General features: G+C 40.5%; 2 protein-coding genes across 2 annotated transcripts in view; both read right to left on the bottom strand.

Annotated features, from left to right (window-relative positions):
- LOC132106546 (sodium/potassium-transporting ATPase subunit beta-1-interacting protein 2) overlaps positions 1–5786 on the bottom strand; it is a 163986-nt gene extending 158200 nt beyond the window's left edge. The window contains exon 1 of the mRNA XM_059512322.1: positions 4956–5786. Within this exon, the coding sequence (XP_059368305.1) occupies positions 4956–5009 (54 nt within the window). The 5' untranslated portion in view covers positions 5010–5786. The remainder of the gene's footprint in view (positions 1–4955) is intronic.
- Positions 1–19719, bottom strand: part of LOC132106544 (gap junction Cx32.2 protein-like) — a 324589-nt gene that overhangs the window by 26439 nt on the left and 278431 nt on the right. The gene's annotated exons all lie outside the window — the stretch shown is intronic.

The following is a 19719-nucleotide window of genomic DNA, read 5'->3' as shown; positions in this document are numbered from 1 at the left end:
TCTGATTCAACAGTCCTACTTGCATAACAAATCAATGGATTTGCACCGAGCACAACACCAAAGGTTTCCATCGACATAAGAATGTGAAACTGCTGTCACAATAACAGCCAATAATAACATGTTTTATATGCAGCCTCAAACATTAGTGAATGGTCTTGGGTTTGGTTCCCAGAAAAAGCAAGAGCTGGTAATGTGTACCTTGAATATGAGTCTGATTGGATAAATGTATCGGCTAAATGCATAAATGTAAATATTTGATGTGTAATATTCAAGGAATCAGATTAACAACCAATGAGATTACATGTATCGAAAAACAAAATGTTGCACAAAACTAGTCAAAGTCAATCAGCAAGTTTAAATTCATTGTGTATAAAAACATTCATTTATATACATGGTAGCGTTACGGCATCAATGATTTGATGAGATATGTAAATATTTGGATTCATTATGTAAAATGGCTTCCTAAAACATCTGTCAGTTTTGCGAAATCAAGGTCATGTCGCAAAAGCATTGCACAGAAATTAAGAACAATATTCTGTCAATGCGATTGTTTCGTTTGGCAAAGGGTCTGTTCGAAGTGATTTTCATCTGTACACTAGGAATCCGTTTACTTCCAATCCAGAAATAAACAACGAGAGTTGTCACAGCACTTTTACATGCTTATGGGCGAACTCAATCAAACATAATACATGGCATTAACCTCAAAACTGTGGCAAATCACCTGCATTCAGGAGAGTAATTAATTTCAAGAGCACAAGCCTTTCTCCTGCATACAGCTGATTACGATGAAGGAAAACAACAATTAAACCTTTGTCTTTGTGCTGTTCCAAGAGGACAAATGACAGCAGACATTCATACCAGTTTGAAAACAAAGCAATTATAGAAATATGGTGTAATGCCAGGTGTAGAATATTTCAAGAGAGCTTTTTGAAATGACCTTTTCATGACCTCAAGAACAACAGGTGTCTGTCAGTATCTGGGAAATCTGTTATTCACCAATGAAATCTAACAGGTTTTCTCTTTTTTTCTCAATTCACACATTCAATTTTTACTCTTTAAGGTAACATTTGAGTTAACAATCAATCTTGGGTTTATTTGAGTAAACATACATTTGTGGCGGAGAATGATTTGTTTCCTATGACAGTACAAGCTGCAGAAGAACACCATAAACAAATAAGAAAAATATAAGATGGATGCACAACATGATCCGAAACCCGATTTCATAAATGTATCTGAAATGACAAATGCAGAAGTTGATTACAGATAAATCATAAATGTTGAATGCATAGAGCATATCCTCCAGTAGCTTATCAAACATCAATTTAACATCTTACTCTACTACAATTAAATACAAGAAAAATAATGCATAAAAATGAGCACATTAAATCATGCTCCCTGACTCATGATATTCTACAAGAAACTTGCCAGATCACTCTGAGAGCAGACAGCACAAAACAAATAAGAACAGATGGACAAACTCGAATTCATAATGGTTTTCTGTGGACTGTGATAGACTTCAATGATATGGAAATAAAACAAATAATATATTCACTTCTAAAGCCACTTTCTGTGATGTCTATTCAACTCTTGTTATCCTCATTTAAGGGATAGTCACCTCGTATTTCTTTATTCAAAAACTAATTAATATTAATTGCGATTAGTTTGATTAATCAGCATATCCTGTAAATACCAAAAGCCAAGATATTTAGAAACAGACTCAGCAAATAGTTTAACAATATGTATGATTACATAAAGACTTCTCAATCTACTGCATATTGTAGTTTATTCTGGTCTAGAACTGCCCACTTAGACAGCCTCCTGACCAACATGTAAAATGACCAACTGTTGTTGACAAGGGTGTGCAGGGCAGATAAATCTGAAATCGATGCAGCCACAACAACAGACTGGCCTGCAACAAAGTGGTCAAACATTCAAATAATGATCCACGAAAACGTAAAAGATAACAAGGAAATTAGAGCAAAATTTGAGTGAACCACAAAGTCAGACCTTCCTTCAAGGACATAACAGAAGATAAAGAACGTCTAAAACAAAACTCTTGAATAACATTATAAGTTTCAATGCCATGAGCCTGCACCATCAGCAGCAATCTGGTAACATGTAAACAAATCTTTCTGACTGCCTGATAAAAAACGTGCACGCTTGATTCCCAGAAGTTCCCTTGTGGGCAGCCAATTGGAACGGGCAGATTTCACCAGATGTATTCATCTTTGTGTACAATATGCATCAGACAGTCCATAGGGAGGCTGTCAGAGGCTGAAGCTAAGAGGAACGCATTGACAACAGATATCGAGTTTTTCATCAACCATAACGGAGTCAAACTATTTTACCAGATGTCATTTCTATGAATGTATCTTTGAGCAATCTCAATAAACACATCCCTTGAGAATACAATTTTCTTTTCTTTGCTTTCATGTCAGAATGTTGGGCCTCCAAGCCAGACTTTTGGACCACAGGCATTTATACTTGCCAGACACAAAAACCACCAGAGAGAAAACTCTTATAAATGCTTTAACTATGGACATTTTATCTGTGTTATAGCCTTAGGCAATAAAAAACGGTCTGCTTGGTAATTTAGCAGAGCTGGGTGCATTAGCTCCATTTGATTCGTTTTTTTTTTATACAGCCATTCCAACAGAAGAAAAGAGTAACAAACTTTTTATTTACAGCAACTCATGCCATTATGTGATATGGGTGCACTACATCACTGGCCAAAATGAACGACTGATGCACACAGAAAGCCAATCTACTACATACATTTCTTACCAGATTAATCTTTAAACAATCTGCAGAAGTTTAATGCATAGTAAGTGGAAAGAAAGAACGAAAGAAAGAACGAAAGAAAGAACGAACGAAAGAAAGAAAGAAAGAAAGAAAGAAAGAAAGAAAGAAATAAAGAAAAAGAAAGAAAGAAAGAAGAAAGGTTACATAATTGCACATTTTAAATCCATATATTCACAGTACAAACCAGAGAAGAAAAACTGTTTTTTTCTTTCTTTAAAAAAAAAACTTAATTTTCTATTTAAGAGGCCACATACAAACAAATAAATAAATTTTATTTGCTCTTTAATGTGTAGTGATAGATCACTGCAGCGTCTCAGAACCAATCGTCTTTTCATATTTACTTAAAGCACAAAATAAACATGTATGAACATCAGAATGTATTTTATTTTAACTGCGGAAAGATGTCAATACACAAAATTTTTCAAGTTCAAGTCCACCAAAGTTAATCTACTCCCGTCTAATTTGTTTGTCGGACAAGATCGCGAATTCAGCAATATAATAGGTCAGATCGCCTATCAATCAAGCTCTTTGCAGAGGGTCAATTGTCCCCATCCTCCATGCTAAAACCATATGTGTCAGCTACCAACAACATATAAGCATGTATGTTAACCTGTAACCACTAACATAGAGATACAATTAAGTTTCGATTTAAAGGCATCACAACTTCCAACTTTGGATATTAAAAGGCTTCTTTTATTTTTCTACAGTATAATAACCCTTCTTTTCCTAATGAAGAGCAAAAACGTTACTGACAAGAGGAACAAGTAACATATACAAAACATTGCAATACAAGAATGTTTTTCCAACCCTTAAGAGCATCCAACTGAAGGCATCTCAGTTGTGCTCTGAATGAACTCTCTAGAATAGGAGCAAACATTGGGAAAAGGGGATCAGAAAAGGTCAGAGAAACTGAGAGGACAAAAGAGAGCTCAGATCAGAAAAAAACCGCCCCTCAACGTTTTAACACCAAACCTCAAAAAAACCTACCCTAATCCTAAACTATACCAAATCGCATTATAAGACAACAGCTTCTCAAGAGACACTTGCGAGCTTATGATATCAGCCCGCTCAAATGACTTGCTTATGACATCATCCCGCTCAAAAACCGGCTTCTATTCATGAACACTGAGTAAGGTCTGATTAATAGACACCAGGTGGTGACATCACCCACTAAGGCTGATTCTTCGGGTTAATGACCTGCGTGATACATTAACCTACAAACGTCTATTTGGATTAGTGTGGTTGCACTTGCCAGTTGTCATGTGATCTATCACGCACGCCTGATTCACCATGCCAGCTGGTTTGCATGGCGAGACTGTCGCTGGCCACTATCCATTACTGTAACTGAAAGAGTGATTCAAAAGGTGTCACAGAGATGGGAATAGTAAAATTACTCAGCTCTGTGAATTCTTACAGAATGCAATGTTGCTGTACAAACACCAGACTGAAATCATCTTTTCAAATGGGACTAGATTAGAAAACATCCTAATGATTATAACCCTCTCAAACTCTAGCAGATGCAATAAGTAATCGTTTTCTGCTTTAGTAGGTCAATGAGACATGGCTTTGCTTCTTTAACTTAAATCTCCTAATTGGCTGTCAGGACCCTTGGTAGTGGGAAGATAAGCATAAATGATAGTGGCCCCAGGCTAATGACACAAGCCCTGCCTTCATGAGCACCATCATCCCTCCGGTGTAACATAACGAGGCAGGGTTTCCACATATAGCCCCATATTATTTCCACTTAGATTACTCACAGCTAGATACATCATAGTGCCATAGCACTGACCACTTGTCAGCTGGACACTTGGGTTCTTGAGTTCTCCAGTTCACTAGTGTCACTAGACACTACAGTTTTTACATCATTACAAGTGACTGACTCTTATTCTTGAACCAAACCTAATTTCACATCTGTATAAAATCACAACAAATAACTAGGCACAGGCATCCAAAAACCAATTCAGATTTAAAATCTAGGCGAGCAACCTGAAAGGATGCAGGTTCAAGCCTGTTCACCAATATACTAGTTTTCATAAATGCAGTTTAGTAATTCAACATCAAGGATGCTAACCGGAAGGTTGCAGGTTCGAGTCCACGAACAATAGCCTATGTATAACCGCATGTTTAGTAATGACTTGAGCTTTATCACTTACCAACTGCATGCCACATATAAATGCCAGCGTGCATCTACCACTGCAACAGCCCATTTTGCCCTCCTTCGAGTCCGTGTTTCCACGTGGATCGCTGTAACTCCTCCAGATAACGCCGAGGCAACGGGTTTAAAGGGGTCTTTCTTCACTCCAAAGGCGATAGACGCGAATCAAATACGCCCTTCCGATGAAAGCATCCCAAGCGAAGATATGAAGAAAACTGCATGTGTTTGTTAGAAAAGTAGAACTGAGCTCTTATGCCAAGTCAAATAGATACGAACAACACTTCCCTAAGTCAGTGGAGAAATAACGGTAGCTCCAAATCCGGCACTGAAAGACATGTCAGTGTGATCTTCCACGGGTCCGTGTCTCTGAAACAAAGCCACCCAGTGTTGTTTACGCTCTCATTGCTCCTCCCTCGGGAAAAAGAAAACCGAATTAACACATTTTAAACAGCAATGATTCGCTTTATTTCTCCGGAAGCCCGCGGTGCGCGTTTGGCTGTCCAGTAGGAAATGCGCGAGAAGGACAATAATCCAAGCGCGCGTCCTGTAGAAACCTTTCAGTGCAGCTGAAACGGGTCCCTCAACTACTAGGCTATTGGTCCCTTCCAGCGTTAACTTGCATTGTCCGGGGGTAGAGTAGGACAAAGAAGCGGTGCATCTTGCACCATCTGACGCTCCAGATTGAATGAAGCGCACGCAGTGCTGCTCTCCGCGGGGATGCGACTCGGGTTGTTTCTCACGCAGCGGCTGGTGCTGATGCTGTACAGAGCGCAGATGAGGACCTGGACGTCCCTCAATGTGCCGGATGAGCTCTCTGCTCCCTGTCTCAGTGGGCGTGAGTGCAACAAGATATGGAAATAATGACTGTGTGGTGTAGGGGTCACTGTGCAAAACGCAGATATGTAACGGGCTGTAATTGCTTCATTCGCCCATTTTCAAAATTCCAGGTCTGATTATAAACGGCGCCCTCGGGTTTCAAAGTCTACAATGTAAAGAAATGTCCTTGTTAGCAATATAACATTTCGTTTCGTAAGATTTCATTAGTGTAGTCTAGGCTACTTGAAAGGTTCTTTTGAAGAGACTTTTTCTACAGTAGCCTATCGTTTTGGCTGCTTATGAGCGAATTATTTCGCAATAACGAACTGACTATTATCCCGCGTAGGCCTAGCATAGCCTACATGGCCAAACATATAGCAACAACAATGATGATGATGATAATAATAATAATAATAACAATAATAGCCTTATAATAATAAAATAGGTAAACATAAAAAACATTTAAGTTGAAACGTTGAACTTTATAGCATAATTAGCTATCACCTATATTAGCTTCCGCTAATAAAAATTATTCCACTACACAGGAATTAACGAGCCTATGACAACAAGACGAAGACTTCGACACTATTTAAAACAATTTTAATAAAACCCAAAGTCCTCCGAGGTTACTTTTAGCACAGTCGATAACAACAGGCGCAATATTGTTTTTATAGAACAATACGAGTCCGCAATGTGACGTGAACCTTGAAAGTAGTCTAGTTTTTAGGAAATATCAGGATTGATATAGCCTACTGCATTTTTAGGTGACAGCAAATATAAGGAAATAGCCGAATCTCGCGATTGACCAAATCAGAATCAAGTGGGTGACATGAATCATAGAGGCATAGACCAATGTATAGCCTACTTAACAGTTTACATACACACGTTAAATAAGCATGTGCACTTAGTACAGTCAATATATCTCAATCGCTAATGATAGACATACATAAACACAAACAAAAGCCCACACCAACAAAGACATTCACGCACAATCAGTCTCTCTATAAATGTTTATGACATGCTTTAATTTCCCCAGCAATCTTGAGTGGCAGTAGCATGTTTTTACTTTCTGATTTCCGGAAGTAATGACTTAAGGCGAAACTGTGAAACCTTCCTGTTATGCCTGTCCTCTGTTCCAGTATGATCTTGGAATCAATTCTCTTGTATGCGGGAACGCAACAGAATTATTGATAGTGCATTATTTTTGTGTGAATGTTCCATGTCACATGACTTAGGCCTATCTGAGTTTTCCAGCCATCACGTTTAGCCCTCATATTTGCCAAGTTTCCTCAATTGTCAAGCAAGCAAACGTTTATAAACAAATCTGGAGGAAATGAAAGCCATTAACCTCAGCGCAATGCAGAAAACACTACTTTTTTTAAAATGCCACGAATAATCTAGTATTTAGTTTTTCTTGCATGCATTTTTATTCTTTGTTCCCCTAAAAGTCATTATAACTCAGCTTTTGACACTGGTGATCACGGCATTTTATTAGCACGTCTTAGAGATGATGTTGGTATAAATGATGTGGCCTTGAAGTGGTTTAGTTCCTACCTAAGGGAGTGAAAATGTTCAGTTAAGATTGGAGATTGTCTTTCTGACACTGTGGATGTTTTCTGGGGGGTCTCTCAGGGATCTATTCTTGGTCCAACCTTGTTTTCTCTGTATTTGTTGCCTCTATTTTTACACACCACAATATTAATGACCACATCTATGCAGATGATTTGCAATTATATTTTTCTTTGGATAAGCGTGCTGCATGGGACAGCTTCAACATATGCTTAAATGAAGTGAAGGTATGGCTTGAGAGTAATTTTCTGCAATTAAATAAGAATAAACTAAAATTATAGTTTTTGCATATGTTGTTGTCTGTTCCGCGATCACGGTTGAGGAGGAGTGGAGATCGTGCATTCTTCGTGCCAGCTCCTGTGTTATGGAACGGGCTACCGTTATCTTTGTAATCGGCTCCCTCTTTGGGTAGTTTTAAAGGACAATTGAAGATGTTCCTTTTTTCTAAGGCTTTTGCTGCATGATTGGTTGTTTTCTTGAGTTACTGTATGGTATTTTTATACTTTTATCTAATTGTTAGTTTGATGTGTTTTTATGATTATACTTTTTATGACTTATATAATGATTTTTACCATGTAAAGCACTTTGGTCCTTTGTTATGGTGTTGAAAGTGCTATACAAATAAATGTTGATTGATTGATTGAACTCTTTGAGACATATCAGTTTTCGATTTAGATCTATGATTTGATTTTAGTTCATTCACATCACAAAATTTTAATTATCCACCTGAAAGTGTCACACTGTTTGTATCTAATAGCTTTTTCAAATCTTAATCTAGATTGGGCAAACTGGGGCGAACCATTAAAGAATACGAAATTAAGGAGGACTGCATCTGTAGCAGCTGTATGGGGAGATATCGATCCTTTAAAAATTCATGAGCTACTGCAGAGCCCTGACTTCTATCACTTTAAATTGGACTCCAGACAGATGCACTTTCCTGCTTTTGTGCTTTGGTGAGGTTGAACTTTTGGTTCTCCTGAATGTTTTATTTGATCCTCTCTTATTCCATCAGCATGCCATCATAGGATTTTCACCCACCTAACGGTGAAAAATCAGGACATTATTCTTTCAAAGGTACCTTTGCATCTTAAAAACGCACTCGTTGACAGGGTGAAATGTGGATGTTAGAGCTGCATTGTATCATTTAAATAAAATAATGGTTATTTCACAGATTTACAAGACTTATATGACAGTCGCCGTGGCTTTAAATGCATTTATAGGTAGACTTCGCTGCAAACTCACTTTGTAGCAGTTTTCATCGCAATATGATCATTTATTCACCGAGATGGATATATATATATATATATATAAAATATTAATTGATTGTTTTGGAATTTATATATAAAACATTTTTTTCAACATATATTTACAACATATTTATTTTTTCTTCCCTTGAAAACTCATTCTGTAGACTTGTATATTACCTCAAGTAACTCTATTTGTCAACACACTGCAACTACAGGTATGCGTGATTGCAGTATATTAGAGGTAATTAATTCACAAAGCCAGTGTTAACAAACAGTTGCAGTCCTGCTTCACGCTACCTGTCGGTATGTCTTAATAAGTGTAACACTAAGAGCTGATTACATAAGCTCCAATAATGAGGTGTTCAATAATAACAGCCTGCAGAAGGGCTGTTCAATTAATTTTTTAATAAGCTAGTGATTGGCCCCTCTGGGTGTTTTAGTGCCCCCTCGTGGATGTAGGATAACATTTCAGCAACTCTGCATTAAACACTGTCATCTATTATATCTAAGGGCAGTCAAATGCCAATTTAAATGTGCTGATTATATTATTTTGCATTAAAATACTTACTTTAAAGCTTAACATGTAAACCTGGGCCAGAAATCCGCTCCTTTTTGAAAATAATAGACACAATTATCCAGTAAAGTCTAAAACAGCAATGCAAGGAGCAGAATTAAAAGTTATTTTCACACATGCACAACAGATGAATCGTGTTCACCACGCAAACAGTGGCATCAGATAAACACATCACACAATGACTGATGCTGTGTAAGGGAAACCACAGCACTTCTGCAACTCACTGCCAGTTTTAATCATTTAAAACCTGCATTCCAGAAGGCCATCAGATATTGATGATAATTTCCTGCCCCCAGTTTGTTTGTTGCACTGCGACAGGCTGTTTGAACAAAGTTTGCAAGTGCTGCAAGTTGCTGTTCATGTGAAGCAATCCACAGAGCAGACAGAGATAAATAACTCGCAAAAGTTGAATTGTTCACCCTAAAATGAAAATTCTGTCATTTACTCCACATAGAAACATGTTCTCTTTTAAAAAGTGCTGGTTAACTTAATTACAAATGGCAACAAATATTAAATTAAATGTGATTTTATTTTGAAATTGAAAACCTGAAATAGTATTTTCTTGTCCTAAATTACTAACTTGTTTTTTTTTTTTTTGGGGGGGGGGGGGGGGGGTACAGTAGTTTGCAAAAACTGTACTACAATTGTCCAAATGTTCAACTTTTGTGATCCTAAAGGGAAACAAAATTGCATATTATTGTTTTAAATAAATTTACTTTGAGTCAATTCACACCAAGAAATTTTACAAAATGTTAAGACGTAATTCTGAAATTGTACTTTCTTGTAAAATGTATTCTGAATAATCTTCATTTACTACTTAAAAAATAAAATAAAAATTCACAGTGTAATGACAGATTTGTTATATTTAAGTGAGTTATTCCGTTAACAGTCAAGCCGCAAGTCTAACAACCACAGCACAATCACTTAACTTTCTATTGGTATTCGTTAAGTGTTCGCCTTACAAACGCAGCTGACCCATCAGCCCAGACATTACACATCTCTGCAATTATCCTACACGTTTAAAGTGTGCATTTACAGCCTAGTGTTTTTCAGCACATTTTATATCCTGAGGCCTCTACATCTGCTTCTATTGATAGCTGCCAGCGAGCTCTGCTAGCTGCCAATGTACTTGAGAGAGATTGGTTGAACTTTCATTGTGCCACTCTTAGTGGCGCCTTTTAGCAGAAAGCTTTGAAAACGAATGATTGCCAGAAGAAAGTCTGCAATGCAGCGTTTTTAATTGATGGTACGGTATCTGAACAAAGAAAGTGCGGCAGGCAGGGCCGTAGCAGTAGTGCTGCGTTGTGACTCGATTCAGGTTTCCACTGTACTTTCCTTGAGTGGGAATCAGTGATGCGTTGGGATGCCCATCTCAGCACTGGGATGTTGCAGCCCTGTCAACTCTACTTACACATGTACACATCCAACAGTACTGGGCCACATTCAGATCAGAGGGATATGTTGCCAAAGAGCATGCCGCATGGCCAAATCTTTATAAAACTCCAATAATATTGTGGGCTTTACAATGATGGAACGTTTGCAATTTAGCCAGCAGGAGCAATCCCAGCTGAGTCACTATCAATATCCGGCTAGCTTTTAGGATGGGCTTTTATGGATTGGTGCTGTGGATGAGACCAGCATTACTAGATTGAAACCCAGAGAAAAGATAAAAAAGGATACATTTTACATCCTAAATGACATTACAACCTGATTACTTAAACTGCTCTATAATTGGACCAAAAGAACCGTAGCTGGACTTTTAACAGTCTTCCTAAACATTATGGTGATAGGGGTAAAATTAGGGCCACTATATTTATGAATTCAATTAACTTGAGTATGAACTCTAAATAAAATTAATAAATGGGTTCACTTTTAAAATGACATGTTGGACTATGGTGATTACATGGGTGATGCAGGTTTAAAGGAATAGTTCAGCCAAAAAAATAAATGTAGATGTAGTTGTAGTTTCTTTATTGGAACAGATTTGGAGAAATGTAGCACTACATCACTTGCTCAGCAACTGAACCTCTGCAATGAATGGGTGCCATCAGAATGAGAGTCCAAACACCTGATAAAACATTACAATAATCCAGAAGTAATCCACATGACTCCCTTCTATCAATTCAACACCATTCCCTGTAGGGCTACACGATATTGGGAAAAAATGACATTGCGATATTTGATTTTTCTGCGATATATATTGCGATATGAAATCTAATCTAATTTTTTCTTACAAACAAAAATGGGGTGAGCACACTTACATTCTCATTTTTAATGATTTAAACATCGACACCATCGTGTCAATTGATTAATATGCGCGATGGAGAGAGAGCAAGACACCGCTCGTGTTGTTTGAAGACGGTGAGCATGCGGCCTCTCTCTCTCTCTCGCTTGCTCTCTCTCTCTCTTGCACTCTCTCTCGCTCTCTCTCTCGCGCTCTCGCGCTCTCTCTCTCTGCCCTGTTAAACTGACAGGACTTAAAGACACATGCAAATGATAAACTTTCACTCTATGATGGTTAAGCTGTGCAATTAATACGAGAATCACATTCGTCAATGGCCGGGGAGCAGCTGGCCCGTACGGTTAATGAATAACGGATCAACTACGACAACTACGACATACACATCCTGCGATGTGACTATGGTGAATTCGTACATCGCGATATCGATGCTTAAACGACACATCGTGCAGCCCTAATTCCCTGTTCTTTTTTGGTTGAACTAGTCTGACCTGTGATATTTTAACTACTATTTGTCACTGTTAGACCAGCCTTACATATTTGTCATCTCGTTTATTAAAAGTCCAAAAGTCCATTTTTATTTTTCATAATGTAGCCCTAGCCCGTTTAAATATAATACACATCATAAAGGCCTCTAGTTTGTTTACTTTGCAACTACTGTTTATATTTGAGAAACAAATTAATATATTTTATTTTTAATGGTCAAAAAATATAGTATAAAAATGTAATTTTTCTCACCCAAATGTAATTTTTTAAGTTTTAAAGTAAATTATTTTTTTTTTTAAACAACAATAGTTCAGTCACCTTGGCTGACAATCTCCAAAATAAAATAAAAAAGTACAATATATATATATATATATATATATATATATATATATATTTTTTTTATGTTATTTATTTCTGTGATGGCAAAGCTGAATTTACATCAGGGGTTCAACCATAATTTTACGAAGGTACAAGAATACTTTTTGTGCACAAAAAAATACCACACAAAAAAACTATGGTTTGGAATGACTTGAGGATGAGTAATTAATGACATACCGGTAATTATCATCTGAATGAAATGATTAATTTCTTTAAAAAATAATGCAAAAAATTTAATGAGCATTGTGAATGTAGCATTGTATGTATGTGAATATAGGTTTTTGGAAAACACAACAGTTTCATTAACAATTAAAATATGAGGTGTGACTAGGGTAATTTAAGAACATAATGTTAAAGTCTCTTCAAGTAATGTTAACCACAGACCTATTTCATTTATTAAACTGAAAAACACTATGCTAAAAACCCATTCAAACTAGAAAGAAACCCACGGCTCAATAATGCTAATTCTCTTATAGCATTTAGGACTATGAACAGGACTATGCATACATTATGATCCCATCAATACTCCCATTAAACCAGAGGCTCTGTTTGCTCTGTTACCTATTTTCTTCCTTGTTTATGGCTCTGTTGTTGTCTAGTACAGCGAGTATCCAGATGGCCAGTTAGAGCTGACAGGACTAAATTATGATTGGGTTTGGCATGGCATAACAGGGGTTTGATGCACTCACAACATCCATAACACCCCTCCCTGTGAAATACAATGATAGAACCCATTAGGCCTATTTTTGTTCTTTTCTTCCCCTCAAATTTCTGTTCTCCAAAAGCATTTGAATCAGGGCCTGACCTCTCCTCCCATTATGGTCATTTAGCACTGCTTGCTATTGCACTCCAGACAGACTGTCTTTAAGTATTAATGACTTCATCAGCAGTTCTTTTAAATTACCCATTAAGATGCAGTTTTCTCCGATCTTTTACTGCTGGGTCTGCTTCCTCTCACCAACAGCTACAGATCTCACCATGTGAGAAGGAACAAAACCAGACATCTATTAGGGAGACGAAAGCTTCTTTTAAGTTTCTGCCTGTGCTTAAGGATTATTTTCCAATGAAGCGGCCCAAATCTGTATCATGCCAGGTTAGTAATGCTAGTTTTACCTACTTAATGAAATGATTTGGAGTGTTGTTGTTTCGGCTGACAATTGCAAACTGTAAAATACTTGGTTGTCAAACAAGGAATGCTAAAAAAGTGAATGCTTTGTTTTTATAGACAAGTTTATGCATCACATTTTTGTTTCACAACCTGCTGGTTTATTGCTTTCTCTTTCCAGAAACTGCATTTGTATGGCTCACAAAAAGCCATTTCTTTTCTAAATTAGTCCTTTAAAATCATTCATGGATGAGAAGAATTTGGCTATACTTTGCCAGATTTTTCATCATTTATAGACTCATCAGCTCTTTTATGGTTGTTCCATTTTTATAGATTTTTTTTATTTCACAGACCGAAGACTGAGATGATGTAAAAAAAAAAAAAAAAAAAAAAAAAAAAATCTGCATATCTTTCACAAAACTTTTTGAAGAAACAGTAAGCTTTAAAGGCTGTTTTCTAGTTATCTGCCTTATATCACTGAAAATGTGTTACGTTACCCTTAACACATTCCCAAAATATTACCTGACAACAAATCTGTAAAGTAAATCTGGATTCTATCTCCGTACTAGGTAGCCACATCAACAAAATCTCTTTGGTCCTATATCTAGCTCCACATGGAAGTACACTTTACATCAGAGATCCTCTGATTGGCTGTGACTGCATTATGTCGCTCAGCAGTTTTAGTTCTGAAAGGACTGTGGTTTTGTTAAATCATTACAGCCATTTTGTTACCCACCAAGTTCTTATTAGATCAGATTCCAATGATAAAAAATGTCAAGAGTAAATGATGGTAATGATGTGTTTTCTGCACTGCTTATTCGATGGTACTAGAACACTGTTCCGCAATCTACAACAAAAATTATATTGTCCGATTATGAGATTCTTTTGGTGATTTTTGTTTGATTTCCAAACAAATGACTCCATGGAGTTGGTTCTTTTTTAGTGGATAAAAAGCATGCAGCACAACCAAATAATAACTCCCAACAAGTCGGTCCTTTTTAGTAGATCGCAAACCAAGCAGTGTAACTAGTAGAGTCTGATTTACAAACAGAAGACTTCAATGTGTCACTAGTTTTTAGTAGATCAAAAATATACAGCGGAACCAGTGTAGTCCGATTCCCAAATTAATGGGCCTGTTTACACCAGGTCACTTCATGCATTTTTGCAAATTGGATATCTATTTTATTTGATAAAACATTTCCATTTACACTTGGCCACATAAATGTGTCTTCGCAAAAGGGATATAAATCCGATCTGAGTTTACATCATCAAAAGCAACAGATAACGGCTATATTTTATTAATTATCAACTAATTTCGAGATCAAAGACTGCAATAGGAGAGAGCACAGCATCAGCACTGCACTGTAAAAAGTCGTTCAGTGCTATTGTCCATATGACTTCATTTTAAAAACTATATTTATTCCAATAAATTAATTTATTTTTCTTTCTTTGGTTTTTTGAGTTATCAATAAGTAAAAAGTGTGAATATTTTCGTAACTTAATATTTTCTATAATAAAATTAATTTCATTGGACTACAACATAAATTGATTTTACAAAACTCATTTTAAAAGTTTACACCAGACGTAAAAAGACACGACCCGCCCACCTGCAGCAACGGAAGAACAAGCCCGGGCAAGTCCTTCACGCTCGTCTGTTCCATGAGTTTAATTGAACAAGGTTTTCCACGGAGCCCGAGCCGGATCATTTATACTTCACGTACCCCATGTAAGTAATTCTTTGTATTTTTAAAAGTTTGGTTTTACTCTAATTAACGTGTTTGCATTGTGCAATCTGCAAAAGCACCGCTCTGTTTCCTACAAACATCTGCGACCGCCAAATTCAAATGTGCTTTATCTCAAACAGCTCTTAACTTGAGCCACATACTGTATAAATCTACACGTGTGTGCGTTGTATAAGTAATGTTGTCTTTGTGTGTTACAGTTTAATGTTTCAGAGGTGTTTTTAACTTCAAACTCTCACTGAGAAACAAGTCAAATGATCAGCGAAAAGCTGCTAAAAATGTCAAGAAACCAAAGAGGGCAGAGGTGAATTACTTGCCCTCACACCCACATGGTGAAACGGATGACACCCTTGAGAATCTGAGACTTGACTTAATTGCTGCCCGTCAGACAAAGGACTCTGTCAGAAGCACAAATGATATGATGGCCAGAACATACAGCTGGAGAAGACAGGAAGTGGTTGCCCAGTCTCCTGATGTGGCAGAATTTAAGGAAAGATAGCCTGCCCTCTTTGAACCATTCCAGGTAAGTGACTTAGCATTTGGTTTTTCCTGACACTACTCACTTCTGAGAACTTTTTGGAAATTGTGACTTTGACATGAGATAGTACTCACTTTTTTGCTTTGCATAAAGTTCAGATGTTGCTTATCTTTAAAGTCAAACATTTGCTGTCCTACAGGTAAACGAGGAGTTCCGAAGATGTACTGCAGTTCCCCTGGAAGCAATGTTTATGTCACAGCTGGACAAGCACACCACAAAGTTCCTAGAGCTCTTTAGTGCCAAGGGAGGAGCAACTGGTCAACGCATCAAAAACTTGATGATGGAACTGATACAGGTGGGTCAAAAGTAGTTACTAAGTTAAAAGATACATTATTAATCAATTCAGTAGTTTGTTTTTCAGTTATCTTGCTTTTTTGTTTGTTAATTAGACTAATTAGAAGAAAAAGTAAAAGATAGTTATTACTATTAATATATTATAATAAATAAAAAAGAAAAACTATTACAGACCTAGGGTAATGATGGCATTACATGGTTGGAGTGAATTTACCAACAAAAAATAATTTATTCATTATTGTTCTATTAACTAGGACCCACGTGCCACTGCAGTGAAGAAGAGAGATGCCACTCTGAGATGCCTCTTTGAGTATATGGGAGAGAGTGGACAAGAGCTCATCTCTGATTACTTTGTAAGTATTGTTTCAAAGCAGGTTTGGGTCAGTCTGGTGAACAAGTTTAAATTGTGCTGACTGTTCATGTGAACTGACTGAACCAGCATTTGGCAGGTAATGGTGGAGTATTTGTTCTCTTACGAGAGCTCTCTCGTACTGCGTCTTAGCTAAGACGCTACGGGAAAAGTCTCTTTTCACGAAATACTGAAGCAAAAAATTATCCTTAATTTTGTATTTTTGTAAAGCGCATTTGCAGCAGTACACAGCCATAGGCGAGACGGCTCGCTCGCTCACTGGCTTGTTCTGCGGCAACTGCACAGCCTATCGAGCGCAGGCTGATGCAACATCAGACCAATAAGGGCGCTTCGCGCCCTTCTTGCCACTTCCCGCCGAAACGGGTGTGGCCCAACCTATAAAAGGAGCTCGAAAAGGCTGACTCACCTGATTTTTTCATCTCTTCAGCGAAGCTCACGCATCGCTGGATCACGAGGAAGCAAGCGCCGTCTGGAAGAGCATATCAGCAGGACGAGCCATCCTGAAGCCGCTGGCACCGCCGCCTTCCACTGCCGTTCCTGCTGCGCTATCCGGCGCCCATATCCTTTATAATCCTTGTTCTGTGATACTCTGTGTGTGTGTTCGCCCTGCGACGCACATTCACAAAAGAGCTGCGTCTTTTTAAAGATGCCTTCGTGCGGCTTGTGCAGAACCCCGCTCAGCGAAGGAGATCGTCATGTCATCTGCGTCTCCTGTCTGGGTGAAGACCATGCAGCGCTCGCGCTCGCTGATGGCGGATGTCCTCATTGCGAGCTGATGCCTATGGTGACTCTGAGGACTCGCCTGGCATCCTTCTCGAAGCCTGCATCATCCGCTGCGCCGCAGCGCCGTAAGAAGCGCCGCTCGCAGCGCCTACCAGAACCGCCCCCAGCTCGGCCGAGCTCGCCGGTTCCCTCCGCTTCGCCGGTCTCCCCTGCATCGCTTCCCGATGCTCAATGTCCGCTGCTTGCCGACGCGTCATCGGAGGAAGTGGATCTCAGGCCCGCGTCGGAGGAAGAAGACACGTGCTCTCTGCTTGCTTCGGGCAGTGAGGGTTGGACGAGCTCCGTGGATCTCGCGCCAGCTGCTCAGAGGCCCAGCAGACGGGGGGATATCGATAAGGAGCTGATGCGTGTACTCTCGTTGGCCGCGGCGAGCCTCGGCCTCGAGTGGTCTGCACCAGCGCCCCCTTCGCGTTCCCGGCTGGATGGTAGCTATCTTCCGGATGAGCGCTCTTCCTCAAGCTCAAAACACGCCCCTTTTCTTCCTGAGCTTCACGAAGAAGTGGCGAAGGCTTGGGACGCTCCATTCTCGGCGAGAATCCGCTCATCTGTTTCGCCAGCATTCTCCACACTGGACGGTGCTAAGAACAGAGGCTACCTGTCACTTCCGCCGGTGGAACAGGCTATAGCAGCGCACCTTTGCCCGCCCTCTGCTGGACGGCGGACTAAGGCGGCGTTGCCATCCAAAGCCTGCCGCATGACGTCATCGCTGCTCACACGGATATTCTCTGCTGCTGGGCAGGCTGCGTCTGCGTTACACACCATGGCGACGCTACAGATTTTCCAGGGCGATCTTCTCCGCAAGCTGGATGAGATGGGACCTGAAGCGATCTGTCTCGCGGATCTGAGGAGTGCTTCGGATCTCTCCCTCCGCGCTACTAAGTCCGCTGCACAGGCCATGGGACGGGTTATGGCTTCCGCTACGGTGGCTGAGAGGCATTTGTGGCTGACGCTTTCTGACATCAAGGAGTCTGAGCGCGCTGCGTTTCTTGACGCTCCGCTAACTCCTGCCGGCCTCTTTGGATCTTCCGTCAACGAGTTTGTGGAGAGATTCGCCGAGGACCAGAAAGCTTCACAGGCGTTCAAGCACTTCTTGCCGAAGCGCTCCAGTTCTGCAGCTAGCCGCTCTAGACCGGCCCCACAGAGCTCTCAGTCACGCCCACCGCCTCCTGCTGCGCCATCACGACAGCGTCAGCAACGCAGCTCGGGACCCCGTTCTCGCTCTTCGAGCCGTCGCCCCGCGCCGCGGGAGCCGCGGCAGAGGATTGCGGTGAAGCCAGAAGCCCCGAAAGCATCCTAGCACTGCTGGGAAAGCGCCGGTGTTCGAGTTCCGCTGCGGCCGAGCTCTCACCCAAGCGCGCCGCTGTTGCAGTTCCAAGAGTTGCGACTGCCTCAGTGTCTTCTGCAATGCGCAAGCCTGCACGAGTGCCCGCTTGCCTGCACACAAAAGCCGTTATCACGGCTACCCAGATGTTTCACAAAAACAGCGTTTTTTCTGGTGTCCCGGCCACGGCCGATGGTGCTATAAATGTTGTGACGATGCCCACTCCTCAGTGCCCATCTCCACATGTAAGCACAGCCCTACACACAGGGCCTGCGCTCATAATGTCGACTCAAGTCGGTCGCGCACACTACATAGTAAACGTGCCCACCCCTCAGTGCCCACAATTACTATGTCACACGCGTCATGCGGTTTCTGTAAAAACGAAACCCGTGCACGCTCGTCCGGCCACGGCCGATGGTGCTTTAAATGCAGTGACGATGCCCACTACCCAGTGCCCATCCCCGCATGTAAGCACAGCCCTGCACACAGGGCTGGCGCACATAAGATCGACACAGATCGGTCGAGCGCGCCGCATAGTAAACGTGCCCACTTCCCAGTGCCCACATACACTATGTCACTTACGGCGCGGGGCTTCTGTAAAAACGAGGCCCGTGCACGTACATTCTGCACAGGCAGACGGCGAGTTGGAAGTGGTAAAAGTGCACACATGCAGCCCACGGTTACTCGCAGATATATTGAGTCCCACGGGACCCGCTCAGCCTCCCTCCAGTCGGTTAAGCGCCGGAACGGGGTCGAGGATGAGCGATCTGCCCGCTGTGATCAGCGCGCTCCCCGCCTCAGATGCGCAGCACACTCGAGCGCCGCCGTTGCCCAGTCAACAGAGCGCGTGTCACATCCAGCCCTTAGCCATTCATGCAGATGCATGGTCAGCGCTTCCAGGGGTTTCGGATTGGGTGCTAGGCATTATAAAGAGAGGCTACTCGCTACAGTTTTCTCGACGCCCACCGCGCTTCTCAGCGCGCGTCGAAACTACGGTCAAAACAGAAGTAGCACACATACTTCGGGCCGAAATATCGAAACTGTTGAGCAAAGGGGCTGTAGAGCCTGTGTCTCAAGCTCAAAGCGAGGGGGGGCTGTACAGCAGATACTTTCTGGTGCCCAAGAGAGACGGGGGTCTCAGGCCCATACTGGATCTAAGGCAGCTGAACAAGGCATTGATGAAACGCAGTTTCAAAATGCTCACGACCAGGAAGCTCCTCGCGCAGATTCGCGGAGGGGACTGGTTCATGTCAATAGATCTGAAGGACGCGTATTTTCAAATACAGATAGCGTCAAACCA

The sequence above is a fragment of the Carassius carassius genome, chromosome 27, assembly GCF_963082965.1.
Source record: "Carassius carassius chromosome 27, fCarCar2.1, whole genome shotgun sequence".
Lineage (NCBI taxonomy): Eukaryota > Metazoa > Chordata > Actinopteri > Cypriniformes > Cyprinidae > Carassius > Carassius carassius.
The sequence above is the reverse complement of the archived record's forward strand: the minus strand, read 5'-3'. Positions and strand labels throughout refer to the sequence as shown.